At 44.9% G+C, this 15,986-nt stretch overlaps 1 protein-coding gene across 1 annotated transcript in view; it reads left to right on the top strand.

Annotated features, from left to right (window-relative positions):
* CCDC68 (coiled-coil domain containing 68) overlaps positions 1-15,986 on the top strand; it is a 219,396-nt gene that overhangs the window by 85,957 nt on the left and 117,453 nt on the right. Inside the window, exon 4 of the mRNA XM_078674823.1 lies at positions 3,387-3,533. Coding sequence (XP_078530949.1) covers positions 3,387-3,533 — 147 coding nt within the window. The remainder of the gene's footprint in view (positions 1-3,386; positions 3,534-15,986) is intronic.

Here is a 15,986-nt window from a genome sequence, read left to right as displayed (position 1 = left end):
AAAAGAATAGTGGAGGGATAGAAGAGGGAAGGTTCTAGTAACCATAATCTTTTAGACATGTATGACAAAAACGCAAAGGTTTTTTTCAAAATCATTTTTAATTCCTTAAATTTCACAAAATGAATTGCAGCATAGTCTGTATATAATGAATTATTGTAAGCTGCATCTCAGTGGTTTGTTCTGGCTGGTGCCTATTTTTACCTTACCAAAAAAACGACCTATAACCCTGTGACCGGAAGGGTGTGGCTGACAAAGTTTTAATTAACTACTCAACAGTCTACTATAGAATTTTCTGAGAAGTTGGACACCAACTTATACCACAACCCATTACCAGTGGCACCGCTAAATACACACTGTCCAGACCAAAGAAAGTGTTGTACTCGAAAGAAAGTGTCTTACTCAAAGAACACCCAGTCTAAGAATTGACTGAATGATAGAATTTTACGGAAGCACCTTAAGGGTTCTTGAAGGAAGGGAGGGAGCAGAAAAGGTAGAGGAGGGATTAAGAGGGCATTGCATGAGGAGAATTGAGAGGACCCTATCAGGCCCGGCAGATGGAGGTGCAAGAGACAACCGTTTGGGGAATCAAGACAGGACTGAGTGAAATATCACAGTACACCGCTTGAAAGAATGCCGGGAATCTCACAGGGAGATGACCCCCCACCAAAACTCACTACAGGCAGACGTGTTAAGCAGCCAAAGTTTGGTGGATGCATCTTACTGTGGGCCTGTGGAGGTGGGGAGCTTAAGGCTGCTGATGTGTCTAGTCCTTGGTGCAGGGTTCAAGGTCGAGGGGAACACTACCCTAGGTGCTTGTGCCTAACTCCTTCCTACCGTAGCAGGGTACTGAGCCTTCAGTGCTCGTGACAGCACTGCTGGTTGCCCAGCAGGCCGCTCTGATGTGGCACGTGCACTGTCTGGTGGTGGGTACTTGTCACAAATTGTGCTGCGCTCTGGGTTTAATGGGACAACATCCTGTAGGTCCCAGGCTGAGAGGAAAACTGAACCAGCGGTTTGCCAAAAATGAGATGCTATTCCTTATATACTGCACCAGATATGAAAAAACCTGAAACCGCTGCTATGAGGTTACAAGGAGCAGATTCTGATGGGCGGGTCCAAAAGCACACAGCAGAAGAAAGCACACTACCTGTCGCCTTAAAACACCATCATTGACCTAAAACACATTAATAACGAGTGTTTGGTCTTTGCCGTTCAGATGCTCGCAGCTAGTGTGTTGTGACATTCGTTTAGTGTAGTGCTTTTTCCGTTTCCATGTACGTCCCCCGTCTGTGGCGTCACGTCTGTTTTGAATAGCAGTGGGCAGTATTCCTAGAAGCTCAAATTTGTTTAGCATGCTACACTTTCTTCCCCAGCCTGGACTGGACACAAAGGGGAGACATTTAAAGAAATGCACCAATAATTAGTCAGCCGCTCTAAATGCCACATGAAACAACCAATGGCAATTGGTGGGTGTGCCAGAGACCATAGAAGAGGATGCAACAGGTCTTTCTGACAGCACAAGCGCTGTCGAGGCTCGACCTAAATACGGTGTGCTGCCACCACCATTCTCATGCTACTTTCCTCTTGGTCAGGGCAGTATCCCTTTACCACTATGCAGGTGGCACTTTGTGCACCCATCCCTGTCTAACATGATTGCAATCTGTGAGACAGTTTTATGTCATGAATACACGCATGATCTATGTTCGTCCATGACCTAAAATCTGTACAAAGGATCCAAATATCCTTGCAGTTGGGGCCCTCCGGGCAGGGTTGCACGTCCATTGCCATGCAGGAGACTTTTCCATCCCATCATTCACTAAGAGACTTATTAACACTAAACTGACAAGCAAAAGGTAACCGAACTGAACAATGTGGGAATCAAAGTGAAGAGACTTGGCTGGATAAATATTGGTAGCATAAAAATCCAACAGAAGGCAGTAAAACTGTCCTTGCCAAAAATTAGATGAGTACTTTGTAAGGCTCAAAAAGGTATGCATAGTATATCGAATGTATATACTCTGTTATTTGATGGAGGACCCGCAGATGAAAAGAAATAGGTCAAGCCAGTAGCAAATTAGTTCAATTTTTTTGTAATCAGACCCATCAGTGCCATTTTGGACGTCTCCGTTATGTGTCACAACAGCCCATTTTAGCCTTGCCCGAATTACGTTCAAGCCATTTAATTTAATATAGCCGCCAAGCATGGTTGGCTCTGTGCATCTAAGACACCCATGTGGCAATTTTTAAGAAGATGTGGATGTTACTCACATACTCATGAAAGGGGGCACTCTAGGATCAGACAAGCTGAGGGCAGTGAACAACACTTGGTAACCCCACAGGCGAAGTGCCTTAATCATGATATGAAAGACTTGTGAGAGACAGATTGCTAGCCGTGGGGTCTTTTGTGGCATTTTACTAGAAACTGCAGTCAAAAGTACAGTGCTGCTTTGATTGCAATCTTACAACAGGTTTGAGTCTGTCTCTCTAAATCCCTATACTTTCCCAGTACAGCTCTTTTACCTGTGGAGGTGCCAAGCGTGATGGGTACAGTGCTTAATTTGTAAACCAGTAAGTGCCGGGGCTCTCGTCGGGAGGCCACTGCAGCTTGCACCACACATTGCTCCTGCCAGTTTGAAATGACAGTACAAACACAGCTACTAACCATCACACACAGCTGTTAAAATACCTAAATTAGCCAGACAACGCCACCATGTGGCAGACTGTCATAAGCCCCGGTGCTGGCAATTAGGTGCTGGTGCTGAGCACCAGAAAACCCCGGCTCAACTTAAGCACTGGATGGGTATCTAAGCCCACCTGACTGTCATTCAGGTAGGAAGAGTGTCTTTGGGCTCTGCCCTCTTTTTGAATGACTGGAGGACAGGTAAGTCTGAGGTTCCAGTAAACTTGGAGGGCAAAGATCGGTTTCCTCAACTACTGTGCCTCATGCACAGGAGCGACAGGCGAACAACACTTCAAAGCCACTGTCCATGATGCCATTTTAAGACTGCAAAGTATTGTGGTCCTATCAATAGAAGTACTATTTTTGTGATTTGTTGTCTATTCTCTAGGCGCTAGCTTTTCCATGTTCATCAAATCAACTGCAATCCGAGCTGCCATGACATGGGTGCACTAGACTGAGCGAGCCGTGGTGCATATATTGTCCCCTCACCTTTTTTTTTTCTTGTACTGCTTAGGTTTATATTGCTCTTTTTACTTGTGCTACGTGGCCTTTTTCCTTACCCAGGTGAGTTATTCATAAATCTTCATATAATAAAATCTACTAGGTCATAAAATCGAAAGATTTATGATTGCATGAAATATCTTACAGATTTTCGATGTGGCATCTTTGTACACAAATGTGTTTTTTTTTTCTTTGTATTTCTCAGAGTCCTACTCAAACATTTCAGAATGGCTACGAGTCAGATAGTGACAATGGCTTCAGCTCCAGATACTACCGGATTATTGAAAAGCTGAAGGACAAAGAGCTGCAGCTCCTGGAAATTAATAGAGAGAACGAGGATCTTCGGATAAAGGTACTTACACTGTATTGAACTTTTAATTCATGAAATTGATAAGTGGGCGCGTTCCTTCTGCCTTATTTGTCTTTTGAGATTAGGGTTTGGTCTACATTTTTCCTCGTCTGTCTCATTAATCTGAAAGCAGTCTTAGAAAAAGGCATCTGGGTACTTGTATTATTGAAGTTTCCTTTAGTGAGCACACCCCATTATTTAATTTCTCACTCAATATACTCTGGGGAAAACACATGAAGGTAGCAGTGCATTGTAGCTGATCTGAGGAATGCATGCCTGGTGTCACGCAGGGGCGTAACTCAGGCCTCTGCCGTTGAGGGGACTCCAAGCCTTCAAGGCGCCTCAATGTAGCCCATGGGCAATGAATATTTGATATAGGAGACTCTGGGGCTCCTCGTCACCTTCCTCAGGGGCCCCATCATATGAGTAACGCCACTGGTGACCCGATTCCAACCACCTCCCAGCAGTTTTAAGCTATATTTTACCAGCACGTGAGGATAGTAAAGTTTTTTTAATAGCAGCAGGTTGCCATGGTAACCAACAACAATGAGTTCTAACACCAGCACTGACCATGAAACCGGTGGGCACACGTTTGCAGAGCAGCCAGCTGTGATGTTTCTGATGCTCTTCTGTGTAACACATGCTTGTGGAGATGTGACTCCACGTGCTGGTTAAATTGAATTTAGTCTTTCAATGCAGCCAGGTTTGGCCAATAGCAAGTCCAGGGTTGAGCTCCTTCACTGAAATGGGCATAAACATAATTGTTTGAGATTTCATCATAGTAGTAATCTTTCTCGTACGCAGGGCCACTATAATTATGCGACTGTGAGGCTACAGCGATTTTCGCATAATTCTAGAGTTGTTGCATTTGCCACATCCTGCAGATTTTCACAAAAGAAAAAGTTACTTCCAGCTTAAGCAGTTAAAACGTTAATGCAATGGCACGTGTTGCTATGCAGCAGAAGGCCCTTTTCAAAGCTCGACTGATCACCTTTCTGATGCTTATTGCTATATTTGGGTATTAAGCAGGGCCGAACTGGCCATAGCGGGCACCGGGCTATCCCCTGGTGGGCCGCAGGGGTTCGTGGCCAGGTTTGGGGCCCTGGGGGCCGTTTTTGTTACAGCGGTACAAAAGGGGGTGGTGATGCATCTGAACCAATCAAACACTCACACCCAGTCAACAGATCTGGGTTTAATCCATCACCGTTCTTTAGCCCACTCTGCCACCCCAGTTCAGACATGGCCATATGCAAATCAGTCTGACCCTGTGCCTCATGGGAACAGTCCAGCCCGAACTGCTAAGCCATGCCTTCCCTGGACCGGATTCAAGCTTCCTAGGACAGGTTTCTGGCATTACAGCCGTCTTCAGCCAGGCTTGCTTGAATCCAGTGGCAAAGTGAGCAAGGGACTCGCGTCTGAGCATACCCTGCCAATTTATGGCGAACAAAGCGGTACAAAAGGGAGTGGTGATGGACGGAGCATCTGAACCAATCAAACACTCACACCCAGTCAACAGATCTGGCTGGACTGTTCCCATGAGGCACAGGGTCAAGACTGATTTGCATATGGCTGGGTTCAAACTGGAATGGCATGGTGAGCAAAAAAACGATGGATTTAGGCCCAGATCTCTGTACTGGGGTGAACGTATGACATTGTTCTGCATTCTGTCCATCACCTGTTGTTTTTGCATTTGTCACCCTGAGTGGGACGGGTATGCTCAGACGTGAGTCCCGTGCTCTCCATGCCACTGGAATCAAGCTATCCAGGCTGATGAGGGCTGAAAGTCCGAAACCGGTCCTTGGATGCTTGTTTCCAGTCCAAGGAGGACCTGGCTTGGTATTACGGGCTGGACTGTTCCCATGGGGCACAGGGTCAAGACTGATTTGCATATGGCTTGGTTCAAACTGGAATGGCATGGTGAGCAAAAAAACGATGGATTTAGACCCAGATCTCTGTACTGGGGTGAATGTATGACATTGTTCTGCATTCTGTCCATCACCTGTTGTTTTTGTTTTTGTTACAGGGCCGTTTTTGCAGCATAGCTGCAAAATCGGCCCTGTACCAAAATCGGCCGAAAACCGGCCCCGGCAAAGAGCTCGGTGACACCAACAACCCCTCCTAGTGGGGAGGTGGGCCGACGAGCACTTTGCCGAGGCGGTTTGTGGTTCCCAGTCCGGCCTTGGTATTAAGCTGGTACTTATGAGGTGTAACCAATGTTCAGACAGTGTTACTAAGTTTTATAAGCAATAGGTCTCGCATTTACACGAGTTTAAGCTATTGGCATTGTAATGACAATGCCTTTTAGTTATGTTTTAAAAACGAAAACAAAAATCAAAGGCATTGGCATTAATAGCTCAAACGTGCGTAAATGTGAGACCTATTGCATTGCAAATACTTGTTCTAGCTTGTATTGTTCACACATCTGGACCACAGAGTCACGTAGCTTGTAAACGAACCAAAAACCTGATCCTGCCTTGTTTATTTTGGAACTTGTATTCTTTGCCCTACTAGAAGGGGACTTGATCATTCTACTTTGTTTTGGGATACAGAAACGCGCAATCTTTTGATTATCCATCTGAAGCAAACACAAGCCGTCGAAAGAATTACATTATTTATTTAACTTGACACCGCGAGCCGGGTGACGAATACACTGCAACTACTCCGACCCCCTCCTCACACTCTGGGCACGATGTTGTCGCTCACTGTCTGTCACTCTCTGAACAAGATTCTACAGCCAGGGGCGAGCCTGTTTTTGCTGCGGTGGTAGCTGCCCAACACAGGCCCTGTACAAGCATATTTCTGTAATAACAAGACCGACAGGGTCTTAATAGAAGAGCAGATGGACGGGGCACAAGCCAGTGTGTCCTCAGCAGAGCATGTGACGGCACGGATCCGCAATGTGACCAGAAAGTCTTACTGCAACCAGATAGCAGGAGTCGCCTCGGGACGTTAGGAAATCTGTTCTATTTAGGGCCTGTTGTGACTGCCTTTATACCAACAGTGAGGGGCTGTGAGCATACTTCTACGCTGTGTATAGCCGTGCTGTGTCCTTGATGACCTTCCTCACCCCGAGAAATGGTCCTGCGATGCTGCCAGCCCACTACCTTGTTCTAAGGACGCCTAGGCCATTTTATGATCTGTGATGACGTCAGCAGTTAATCTGGACAATGAGGAAGAGGCTGGCTTTAGCACCCTAGAGTTTTGTCCATCTACTTTCCAGGGAAATAAAAAACAGGAGCACCTAAAAGGGGGAGGATTTTTCAGTGGCACCTTTCAGTAACTGCAGAAGGTTGAAGAGCCGAGACGAAAATCTGACCCCAGGGGTCGGACAGAAGGCCATTGGTGTATTTACACCACGCTTGGAGGGTAGTGCCTGACAGGGAGGGAGGGACAAGAGGGCAGCTGGAAGGCTTGTTTACCTTCTTCGTTTCCCCTCCTCCTCCTGGAGACTCAGCTTGGCATCTGCAGTGTAACGCTGCAAGTGAAAGATCCAGTCCGGGTGGGCAGGGCCAAAAGGAGACAGGGCTGTAACAAGGAAGGACTAAGAAGCCTCAACGTACTAACCTGTCGATGGGTTATTATTAGGCAAGCGGTGGACAGTCGGCGCTTTCTTCGCCACAAATCAACACAACACAAAGATGCGCAGCGACATGACAGCAGCAGAACAAAGTTGAACATGCAGCGTATTGCCCCGAACGTACCAACCTGTCTGTGGCTACCTGTCACTCTGGCGAGTACTGGCGCATATCACTCACTGTTGCTGCCCCTGTGTCTCTCTTGCTCTGTCTCCCCGTGAGCCTCTATCTCCCACTTTGTCTCATGGCTTGCTAGTTAACATGCAAGGTATTGCCCCATATGTACTAATTTGTCCGTGGCTCATTAAACAATCGGTGGACAGTCTGTGCTTCCTTCGCCACAAATCAGCACAACACAAACATGCACAGTGACATGAAAGCAGAAAAGCAAAAATTGAACATGCAGCGTATTGCCCAGAACGTACTAACCTCTCCCGTGAAAGCAGAAGAGCAACAATTGAACACGCAACGTATTGCCCCGGATATACTAACCTCTCCCGTGAAAGCAGAAGAGCAACAATTGAACACGTAGCGTATTGCCCTGAACGTACTAATCTCTTCGTGGCTTATTATTAGACAATCGGAGGACATTCGGCTCTTCCTTCTCCACGCATCAACACAACACAAACATGTGAAAGCCGCTTCAATTGAATGAAAAATTGCCTAAAACCAATAATAATAAAGAAAACAGTGTAACGCCGCAAAAATGTATGCTAAGCATAAACGTGAAAGCAGATTCACTTTAATTTAAAAAGTGCCTATACCAATTAAAAAGTGCCTATACCAACTAACCAAGTCAACAGTGTACCGTCGCAAGTACACGGTGCAGTCCGGATGGGCGGGGCTAAAATTAGACAGGGTGGTAACAAGTAGCAACTAAGAAGCCTTCTGTACAATTCTAAACCAACGTTTAGCATGGATGATGAGGCAAGCCAATGAAAGGCAGGGGCGGGGCTTAAACACCACTTATGAAATCTTATTGATTACAATAAGCCTCGCAGAACGAGGAGCGCATACGCGCTTCAGCGCTAGGTCTGCGAGACCTAATAAAGATAACAAAACAATTAAGAAATACTATTACAAAGTGTGCCACATTATGCCTCCTAAATGTGCTGTTTCTTGCCGCATAATGTACTCAAACCTACCACATAATTTGTTCCTCTCCAGCCGCATAATTCCAGTGGCCATGATCCAGGGTAACACTGCTAATTGTATCATCTCTCTATTGCTGTCCCTCCATGTACTTACCCAACTCTTATTTGGCTTATTCTATCCTTCCACAATCCCTGGAACAAGAAGAACCACAACCTTCACCGCATTCCTCAGACTTGTCATACATTAACTGCAAAACCGGCTTTTGTAGGCATAGGTTACAGTGTGCCTCCCTGCGTACTCCTCACTAAGAACATTGTGTCCATTATTCCAAGGGGTTTTCAGCAGATGCTGCTAGGCAGGGGTTTCTGTTTTGGCTGCTGTTAGAAGACTTGATTTTCATCTTCTTTCAAATTATTTTGAGGATAGATTCGAAGTTTGGTAGCTCACCGTAAGGAGATTACTTTTTATTCTGTTGGCTTTTAGTTTTTTTGTGCAGAATTTTATAACTCCCTGTGACTGGCTTTGGATAAAACTAAAGAAAAAATAATCTGGTGTAGGATCAGTGCTAAATGGAATGAGTTCCTCAAATATGAACTAGCTGTCTCACCAACAAGCCGCTTCCCTTTATAGAATATTCATACTTGTTTACAAGTTTAATCTGCCAGTGGTAATTTGCAAGTTTGTTGGGTGTGTTGTACTTTGATAGAGGTGTGTCTTCAGTTCCTTTTTGAACTGCATGAAGATGGGAACAGTTCTGGTGTCAATGGGGATATTGTGTCAGATAAGTTTTTTGAAGAAGGAGAAATCATGTGTTTCCTTTTTATGGTCTGGCTTGACAGCACAGATGTCACCAGAAAATTATGTGAGAAACACCAGGAGAGGGAATTGGCTCCGCCCACATGTTGGGTGTCAGGGGTACATATTTTGATTTGGCAGAAGTTGTGTGCTTCCACAAAACACAAAAAAGTGCTTGCCCTCCACACAGCGGTGATTATTTCATTTTAACAGCGGCCTGAGGTTGAACTTTCAGGAGCACGCACATGACACTGTAATGCTATTGAAGTGTCTTAAATAACTGGATAATGTATGGTGTTTTTGTCGGACAGCAGCACAGATGGGCGGAGAGCATTCATTAACCTACATGGGTTTTTTAAGTCTGGCCTGCCAGTGCGTTAGTAAGTGTGACCTATTGGCATTGGCATTGCCAATGCTTGTGCTATTCTTTGTTTCCTGTTTTGTTATGCCCTGGCATGCTGCTGACTGTCTTAGGTGGTTTTGTCATTAAGTGTACAAGGATGCAGTCTCTGGTGGCTTTGTAGAAGTATTCTAGCTGGTCATTATGGTACTATAGGCTTTGAAGAATGGGAGCAACTGACAGGATCGTACAATCTCAGGCTAAAATGTGGCTATCAACCTTTAAGATTAAATGATAAACCTACGTGGTCAGTTGCTCTTAGGCTTATTAGTGGTATGATCTTCCTCCTGATCTGAGCCAAGCAGCTCCAAGAAGTTCTGGAAAGAGTTGAAGGCCTTGCTGTTTTAAATGTAACACTTTCCATAGCTTTTTTTCTCTGGCCTTTGCCTAGTATGACCGAGTTTATGTGCTAAATTAATTTATTTGATTTTACTCCTTCAGTGTTGCAGTGATGTAGTCGAACATTACCAAGATGTTGAGATGTGCTGAAGGATTCTTTTCAGATTAAAACAGTGCAGTGTTGGTGAGGCAGTTGAGCTAAGTTGCATCGACTTTAGGATAAATGAGAATTTAAACAAGCTAGACTTAAGCAAAATAGATGTCAAAATATTCTAAATTAAGTGGCAAGAATCTCTATGCCGGCATCTTAAATTACAATATATTTTGCGCCAAATAATTTATACTTCTCCCAGTAAGGATTTGCAAAACACTACCAAAGTCTTACAATGAATACAGTGCCAGGGCTAAAGCATGTATAAAATCTGTGTATTGAGTGCTTGTTGTAAATTTGCCTTTTGTGCATGGTCACCCCAAACGTTTCACCTTTCTGAACCCTTTTTTGTGTAGAATTAGGATTCTCTGCACTGTGACTTCAAGTTATTGGCACTGCTTGTGTGCTCTGTTCCTGAAATGGTATTGGTGAAATTAGTTTCACTCAATTTATTTATTTAGAATCCTGTATGGCTATTTTAAATAGCACAAAAAATCTACCAATTGCTTGGAGATTAAATGCCAAACGTGGGCTGTAGTCTATATTTACAGCACCCATATTTATGACAAAAATCTATTGCTGTCAGGACACCATTATGGTTGGCTGGGCTGCAGTATCAAGTACCTAGAAAAGGTGCATTTACCATGCAATTTCCCCTCTTTTCTTTCTTCTTGTATGTACAGAAATGCAGAGTCTGTTCGACTTTCCTAACTTAATGCCCCTGAATGTTGGTGGTATAGGCCTGTTCATGACTTGCAATCCCATTCACAAAACCTACTAGTCGTGCCAAGAGCAAAAACCTGTATGCTTTGGAGATTATGCCTTTTTAGTAGCTGCTGCAAACATGTTACATTTTCTGTAATCATTCCTGTCCTGTGAATCTTCCCTCATTCAATTTATAAAGCTTCTTAAAACACATGTATTTAATCTGTAGAACCCAGCCACATTAAGCTGGTTCCTAGTTATTCATCACCATGTGACCACTCACTATTTAAGAATTCAGTGCATTACCTACTCAAATTAGAGTTGTTTGAAAATGAGAAGAAATGGTATATGTTGAGGAAAACATAGCTATGTTTAATAGTCTTAATAGAGGCACTTTTTCTAATGTCACTGCACAACTAACTCGGTGACAAAATTAATAATTTGCTTCTGTAGCACCTGTATCCTATACATACAGAAATCACGGGACACGCAATGTGCCTTTGGGTGATGAACAAAAGCAAAGCTCTAATATGATAACTTGGCACAGAGTGAAAACTGTAAATCTGATATAATGCTAATAGTACATATGACTTCATCACTGCGTGATATAGCACAGTAGTTGTATGTGTAGCTCTTACGACTACTTGAGGCTGCTTCAATGCACTATAAGAACATGATGGTAAGGAGGGAAATGGAAAGACTTAAAAAGCAAACAGGAAAGAGGTTAGGTGGAAAACAGATACTACTGTGTCATGTTTGTTCTTATAGCACTGAGGGTATATGCAAGGACCTCTCCAAAACGCAGAGATCAAATCGGGAAGGAGGAGGTGGGAGAAAAAGGGAACGTTCAGACATTTTTGAAGGTTGGATAGCATGTGTGCCATCATAAGGCTCCTTTAAAGTGCTGCAAGGAAACAGAAGTGTTAAGGAGAATAGGGAAAAGAGGAATGTTTTGAAATGTTGACTCTACACTTCAAACAAGCAAGCCATTCGTCCTAATTGTTAATGTCACTTGGGTGTCAAAGCTGGCACTTCCATTAATCCCCAACTCCCCACAGTTCAAAATGATCAGAGACTCTCAGTTAATAGCCAGTGTGCCATCAGATCTTTTTTTTGCTGCTGGAAATACTCTGTTTTTCTGAAAGACATAGTTTCATTATTCAAATCGGATGTATGACGTTACAACGCATACTTTTACAACGCCTACCTTTACAACGCATAGTGCTTTTAGGCGCTGGATAGTGAATTGTTTAATTTACTATTCCAACTCCAGTCCCCGTGGATAGTAGGGAAGGTGTTGGATAGTACATTAAACCTATTCCCTATCCTAGAGCGCCCCCAGCGCAATGCGTTGTAATGGTTTGTGTTGTAAAGGCACTGCGTGAAGGAGGCCAAGCTAGGAAACATAAGCCATGAGGGTGTTGGGGGAAAATCAGTCCTGATATCAAAGCATGCTATAGAGAGCGCATTATGGATAAAGCAACATGAGCTGAAAATGCTACTTTTATTGGAGCAGAGTCAACACTGATTTGCACATAGCTGGGTCCAAACTGAGGTGTTGGCATGGTGTGCAAAATAACAATGGATTGGGATACGGCTCGAGTGATTACCTTTGGCTGAGATGAATTCAAGCATTCCATCCATTATTGTTATGTATACATATTGTATTGCCTTACGTGGGGCGGGTATGCCCAGACATGGGTCCTGTGCACCTTGTCTATGGAACCAAGCTGGAACTCACTGATGAGCCCATAAATGGGTCGAAAATGCTCCTGGATGCTTGTGTTCTGGTTAAGGGAGGGCGTACCTTTGCAGTTCAGGCTGTACTGTTCCTATTGGAGCAGGGTCAAGACTGATTTGCATACAAGTGGGTCAACTGAGGTGGCATGGTGTGCAAAAAACAATGGAAAGGATGCGGCCCAAGTGATTTAATGCAAGCATTCTATCTATCACTGTTTTGTATATTTACATTTAGAAAATTGCCAATTTCTTGTACCAACCATTTGTGAAAGGCTTTGCTGTTAGTGTTTGTGCATTCCTCCCAGACAGTGACTCAAAGGGGACTAGGTGTGCACAGGATGGGTCATCCTTCCAGAATTCCTAAGGGCAGAGCTATAGCCTGCCCATCTTGCGCTTCAAAGGCCTTTGCCTCCTGCACACACAAAGAAACCAGACACCTGGCCTGCCCTCTCTTTTGTCACCCCAGACAGTTTGGAGTCTTGACATGCGAAGATGATGTACTTTTTAGAGCCAGATGTGGGGGTAGGACCCCAAACAAACGCTGGCAGCAGGTTTCAATATTAGACCTCCAGAGCCACTCTTCAGATCACTTCTGTACCTGTGGAAGACTATGAAGGACTGGTCTGCTGCTGGAAGGACTGCCTTGCTACCGGAAGGAATGCCCTGTTGCATGAGGAAGGAAGACTAGACCTGCTCCTTAAACCCACACCCACCACAGTGACTTCAGGTGCTAGTTGGCTTGACTCCTGAGTAAGCTACAGGGACACAACAAGCTCCAGATCTCTTCCAACCAGCTTGTCTGTTTATGTTATGGGGATTTATAAAGTGCATAGCTGCCCGGGGGCTTCCCAGCGATGGCTGTCAGATCCGATACAGGTGCTAAAAAGAGGATTTTGGTATTGATTAAAGAGCCAGGTCTTAAGCTTTTTCAGGAAAATGATTCTGCTTCCAGAAATCTGAACTCGCGTGGCAGAGAGTTCCATAGCTTGGGTGACAGATGTATGAAGGTTCCGCCACCCCATTTGGCTCTTTTGATTCTGGATGTTTTTAATAAACACTCGTTGCCGGAGCGGAGGCTTCTGTTGGGGACATATAGGCTTACCAGATCTCTGATTTTGCTGGGGCCCTTGTAATGAATGGCTTTGTGTGTCAGGCAGAATGCCTTGAATTTAACTCTAGCCTCAATTGTGAGCCAGTATAGAGCTTTTAGATGCTTTCCCTTAGCTTCCTGTATAGCAGCCTTACACAAAAGCCTAACTGTGGCATTCTGAACAATCTAAAGTCTTTTGATTAAATATTTTGATGCCCCCAAATAGAGGGAATTTCTATAGTCAAGGCGTGATGTAACCAAAGTATGAATTACGGTCTTTCTGAGCTGTGCAGGGATATGTTTTTTCGCTTGTGTTTCCATCGTTGGTTCCCTGTTGAGCCAAAAGCTGAGGTTTTTGATAGTCATCTTAGGGACTGGTGAGCTGCCTAGACAGTCAGGCCAGCTGATGATAGGCCTGGGGACCTCAATACTTCCATGCACCATCAGCTCGGTTTTGTCCCCCGTTCAGCTTCAGGCAGCTGCTTGTCATCCTTCCACAACTCTTTCAAGGCATGGTGCTAAGCAAACTGCTTCACCCTTGGTTTTGGGGTCAAGGGAGGCCACCAGTTGTGTGTCATCTGCATACGATATCCTAGAGATACCGCACTCCTGGACTAGCAGTACCATCAGCCCTAAATAGACATTAAACGGTGTGAGGCTAGGGTAGGAGCCCGAGGCACCCCGCAAGTCAGTGGCATAGTGTTCGAGAAAAGGTTAGCATCCCTGACTTGATAAGTTCTAACCTCCAAAAAGGAAGACAGCCACTCCAGGGCTTTGTCTTGGATACCACTTTCCAACAACCTCTTCCGTAGGATAGAGTGGTCCATGGTATCAAATGCTGCACTAAGGTCAAGGAGCAATATAGCGGCTGAACTACCTTGGTCCAGGGTCATTTTCATCTCTTCGGACGCTGCCAGCAGCGCTGATTCCGTGCTTTGCTGAGCACAAAAGCCCATCTGAGTGGGGTGAAAGCAACAATTAGTTTCCAGGAACTCTGTTAATGCTCCATTCACATGTTTTTATGTTAATTTACCGATTAATGGTAGGAGTGATATAGGACAGTAGTTCCCTAGTTGAGCTGGATCTAGATTATCTTTTTTTCATAGGGGTCTAATTATAGCATGTTTGCAAGCTTTTGGGACCTCGCCTGCCTCTAGCGAGAGATTAATGATTTTGACCAACAACTGGAGCAAGGTCTCAGTAACCTAACCTTTCCAAGCACATGTGGAGGGGCTGGATCTGAAAATGAGCCTGATTTGGTGTAGATCCATGATGGCTTCACTGTACCCTAGGATTCTTGGTACCAAACATCTTGTCTTAATAAATCCTCACTGATGCCAGTGTTGGATTTATTAATAGATGCACACAGGAAATCCCGAAGAGGGGCCCCAGGAAACCTATTTAGCACTGGTGTGGGCTCTGACTAGTTATGGCCAGCCTGCCACCACCTAACATCTTTCTGACCTCGTGGAGTGGATCATGTGCTCAAAACAGGCCAGAAACAAAGCACGCTCAGGGCAGAGTTGCTTCACATCTCCTCCAGCCCAGAATGGTTTTCCAGAGCGGAAAGCTTGAAAGGTGTTGCCACCTTTGAAGTTCAGCAAGACTTCCCCAGATAGTGGGGGATGCCTACCCACCAGTCCTGCTCCAAATCTGGCAGGAGGACAGGCAGGAAAATTAGTTGAATGAGAATGAGGAGGAGTGTCTACACTCAGAAAGGTCCACCCCTAAGATGTGGCAGGTGATGTGAACCCATCTCCGGAAAATCCCCCATCTTGAGATGGGGGACATACAACCTATCTGATCTATGATATTACCCCTTCTCAAAGGAAGTGGTCTCAAGAGGGTGTAAATGCCCTAAAAGTAGGTAGCCAGTTAGATACTACCTCTCTCCCCATGTACACTCCTGAATGTAGTATTTAGGTGGCACCCCAAGACCTAAAAACCTTGAATCGATGGACAAGACTAAGACCAGGAAAAAGAAGGCTCCTTGCCCAAGAACTGAAGCCCTGCTGCAGAAGAACCGTGGAGCTCCTTCGGACTTTGAGAAATTGCCAAGAACCTCCTTTTGGAGTGAAGGTATCACTTCCCTACACACTGCAGGCACCAATCCCCAGAAGTTTGGTTTGTCGACCTGCTGCTCCCTTGTGATCCCGAAGTAGCATCTACACCAAAATCAGGACACCAGCTGGGGGTGGGGGGCAGTTCTGCCTTTCCACCAAGTTTGAAGGCACTAGGACCTACCAGATCCAAATCATACCAACATCCAGGGTTCCAGATGCCCATCTGAAAACAGCAAGAAGAAGAGTCCACGTCTGACTCCCATGACACCAGAAACAGGCACAAATCAAGGGACGTCTAGACCCCTGAGACCCACTTCCAGAGTGGCCCCGCAGTCCCGGAATCACCTCTCCAAGTCACCTGCTTTCATGTCCCTCCAAACCCCTTGTTCCCACTCCCTAAGCCCCTCCTGACCCATCTCTAATTCCCTCTTATTTAGTAGTAAGTATTCTCCAATTTCCAGCAACTCCACCAGATTTCTCACACACTTACTACTAAAACATAT

The sequence above is a fragment of the Lissotriton helveticus genome, chromosome 2_1 (genome assembly GCF_964261635.1).
Source record: "Lissotriton helveticus chromosome 2_1, aLisHel1.1, whole genome shotgun sequence".
In the NCBI taxonomy this organism is placed as follows: domain Eukaryota; kingdom Metazoa; phylum Chordata; class Amphibia; order Caudata; family Salamandridae; genus Lissotriton; species Lissotriton helveticus.
The sequence above is the reverse complement of the archived record's forward strand: the minus strand, read 5'-3'. Positions and strand labels throughout refer to the sequence as shown.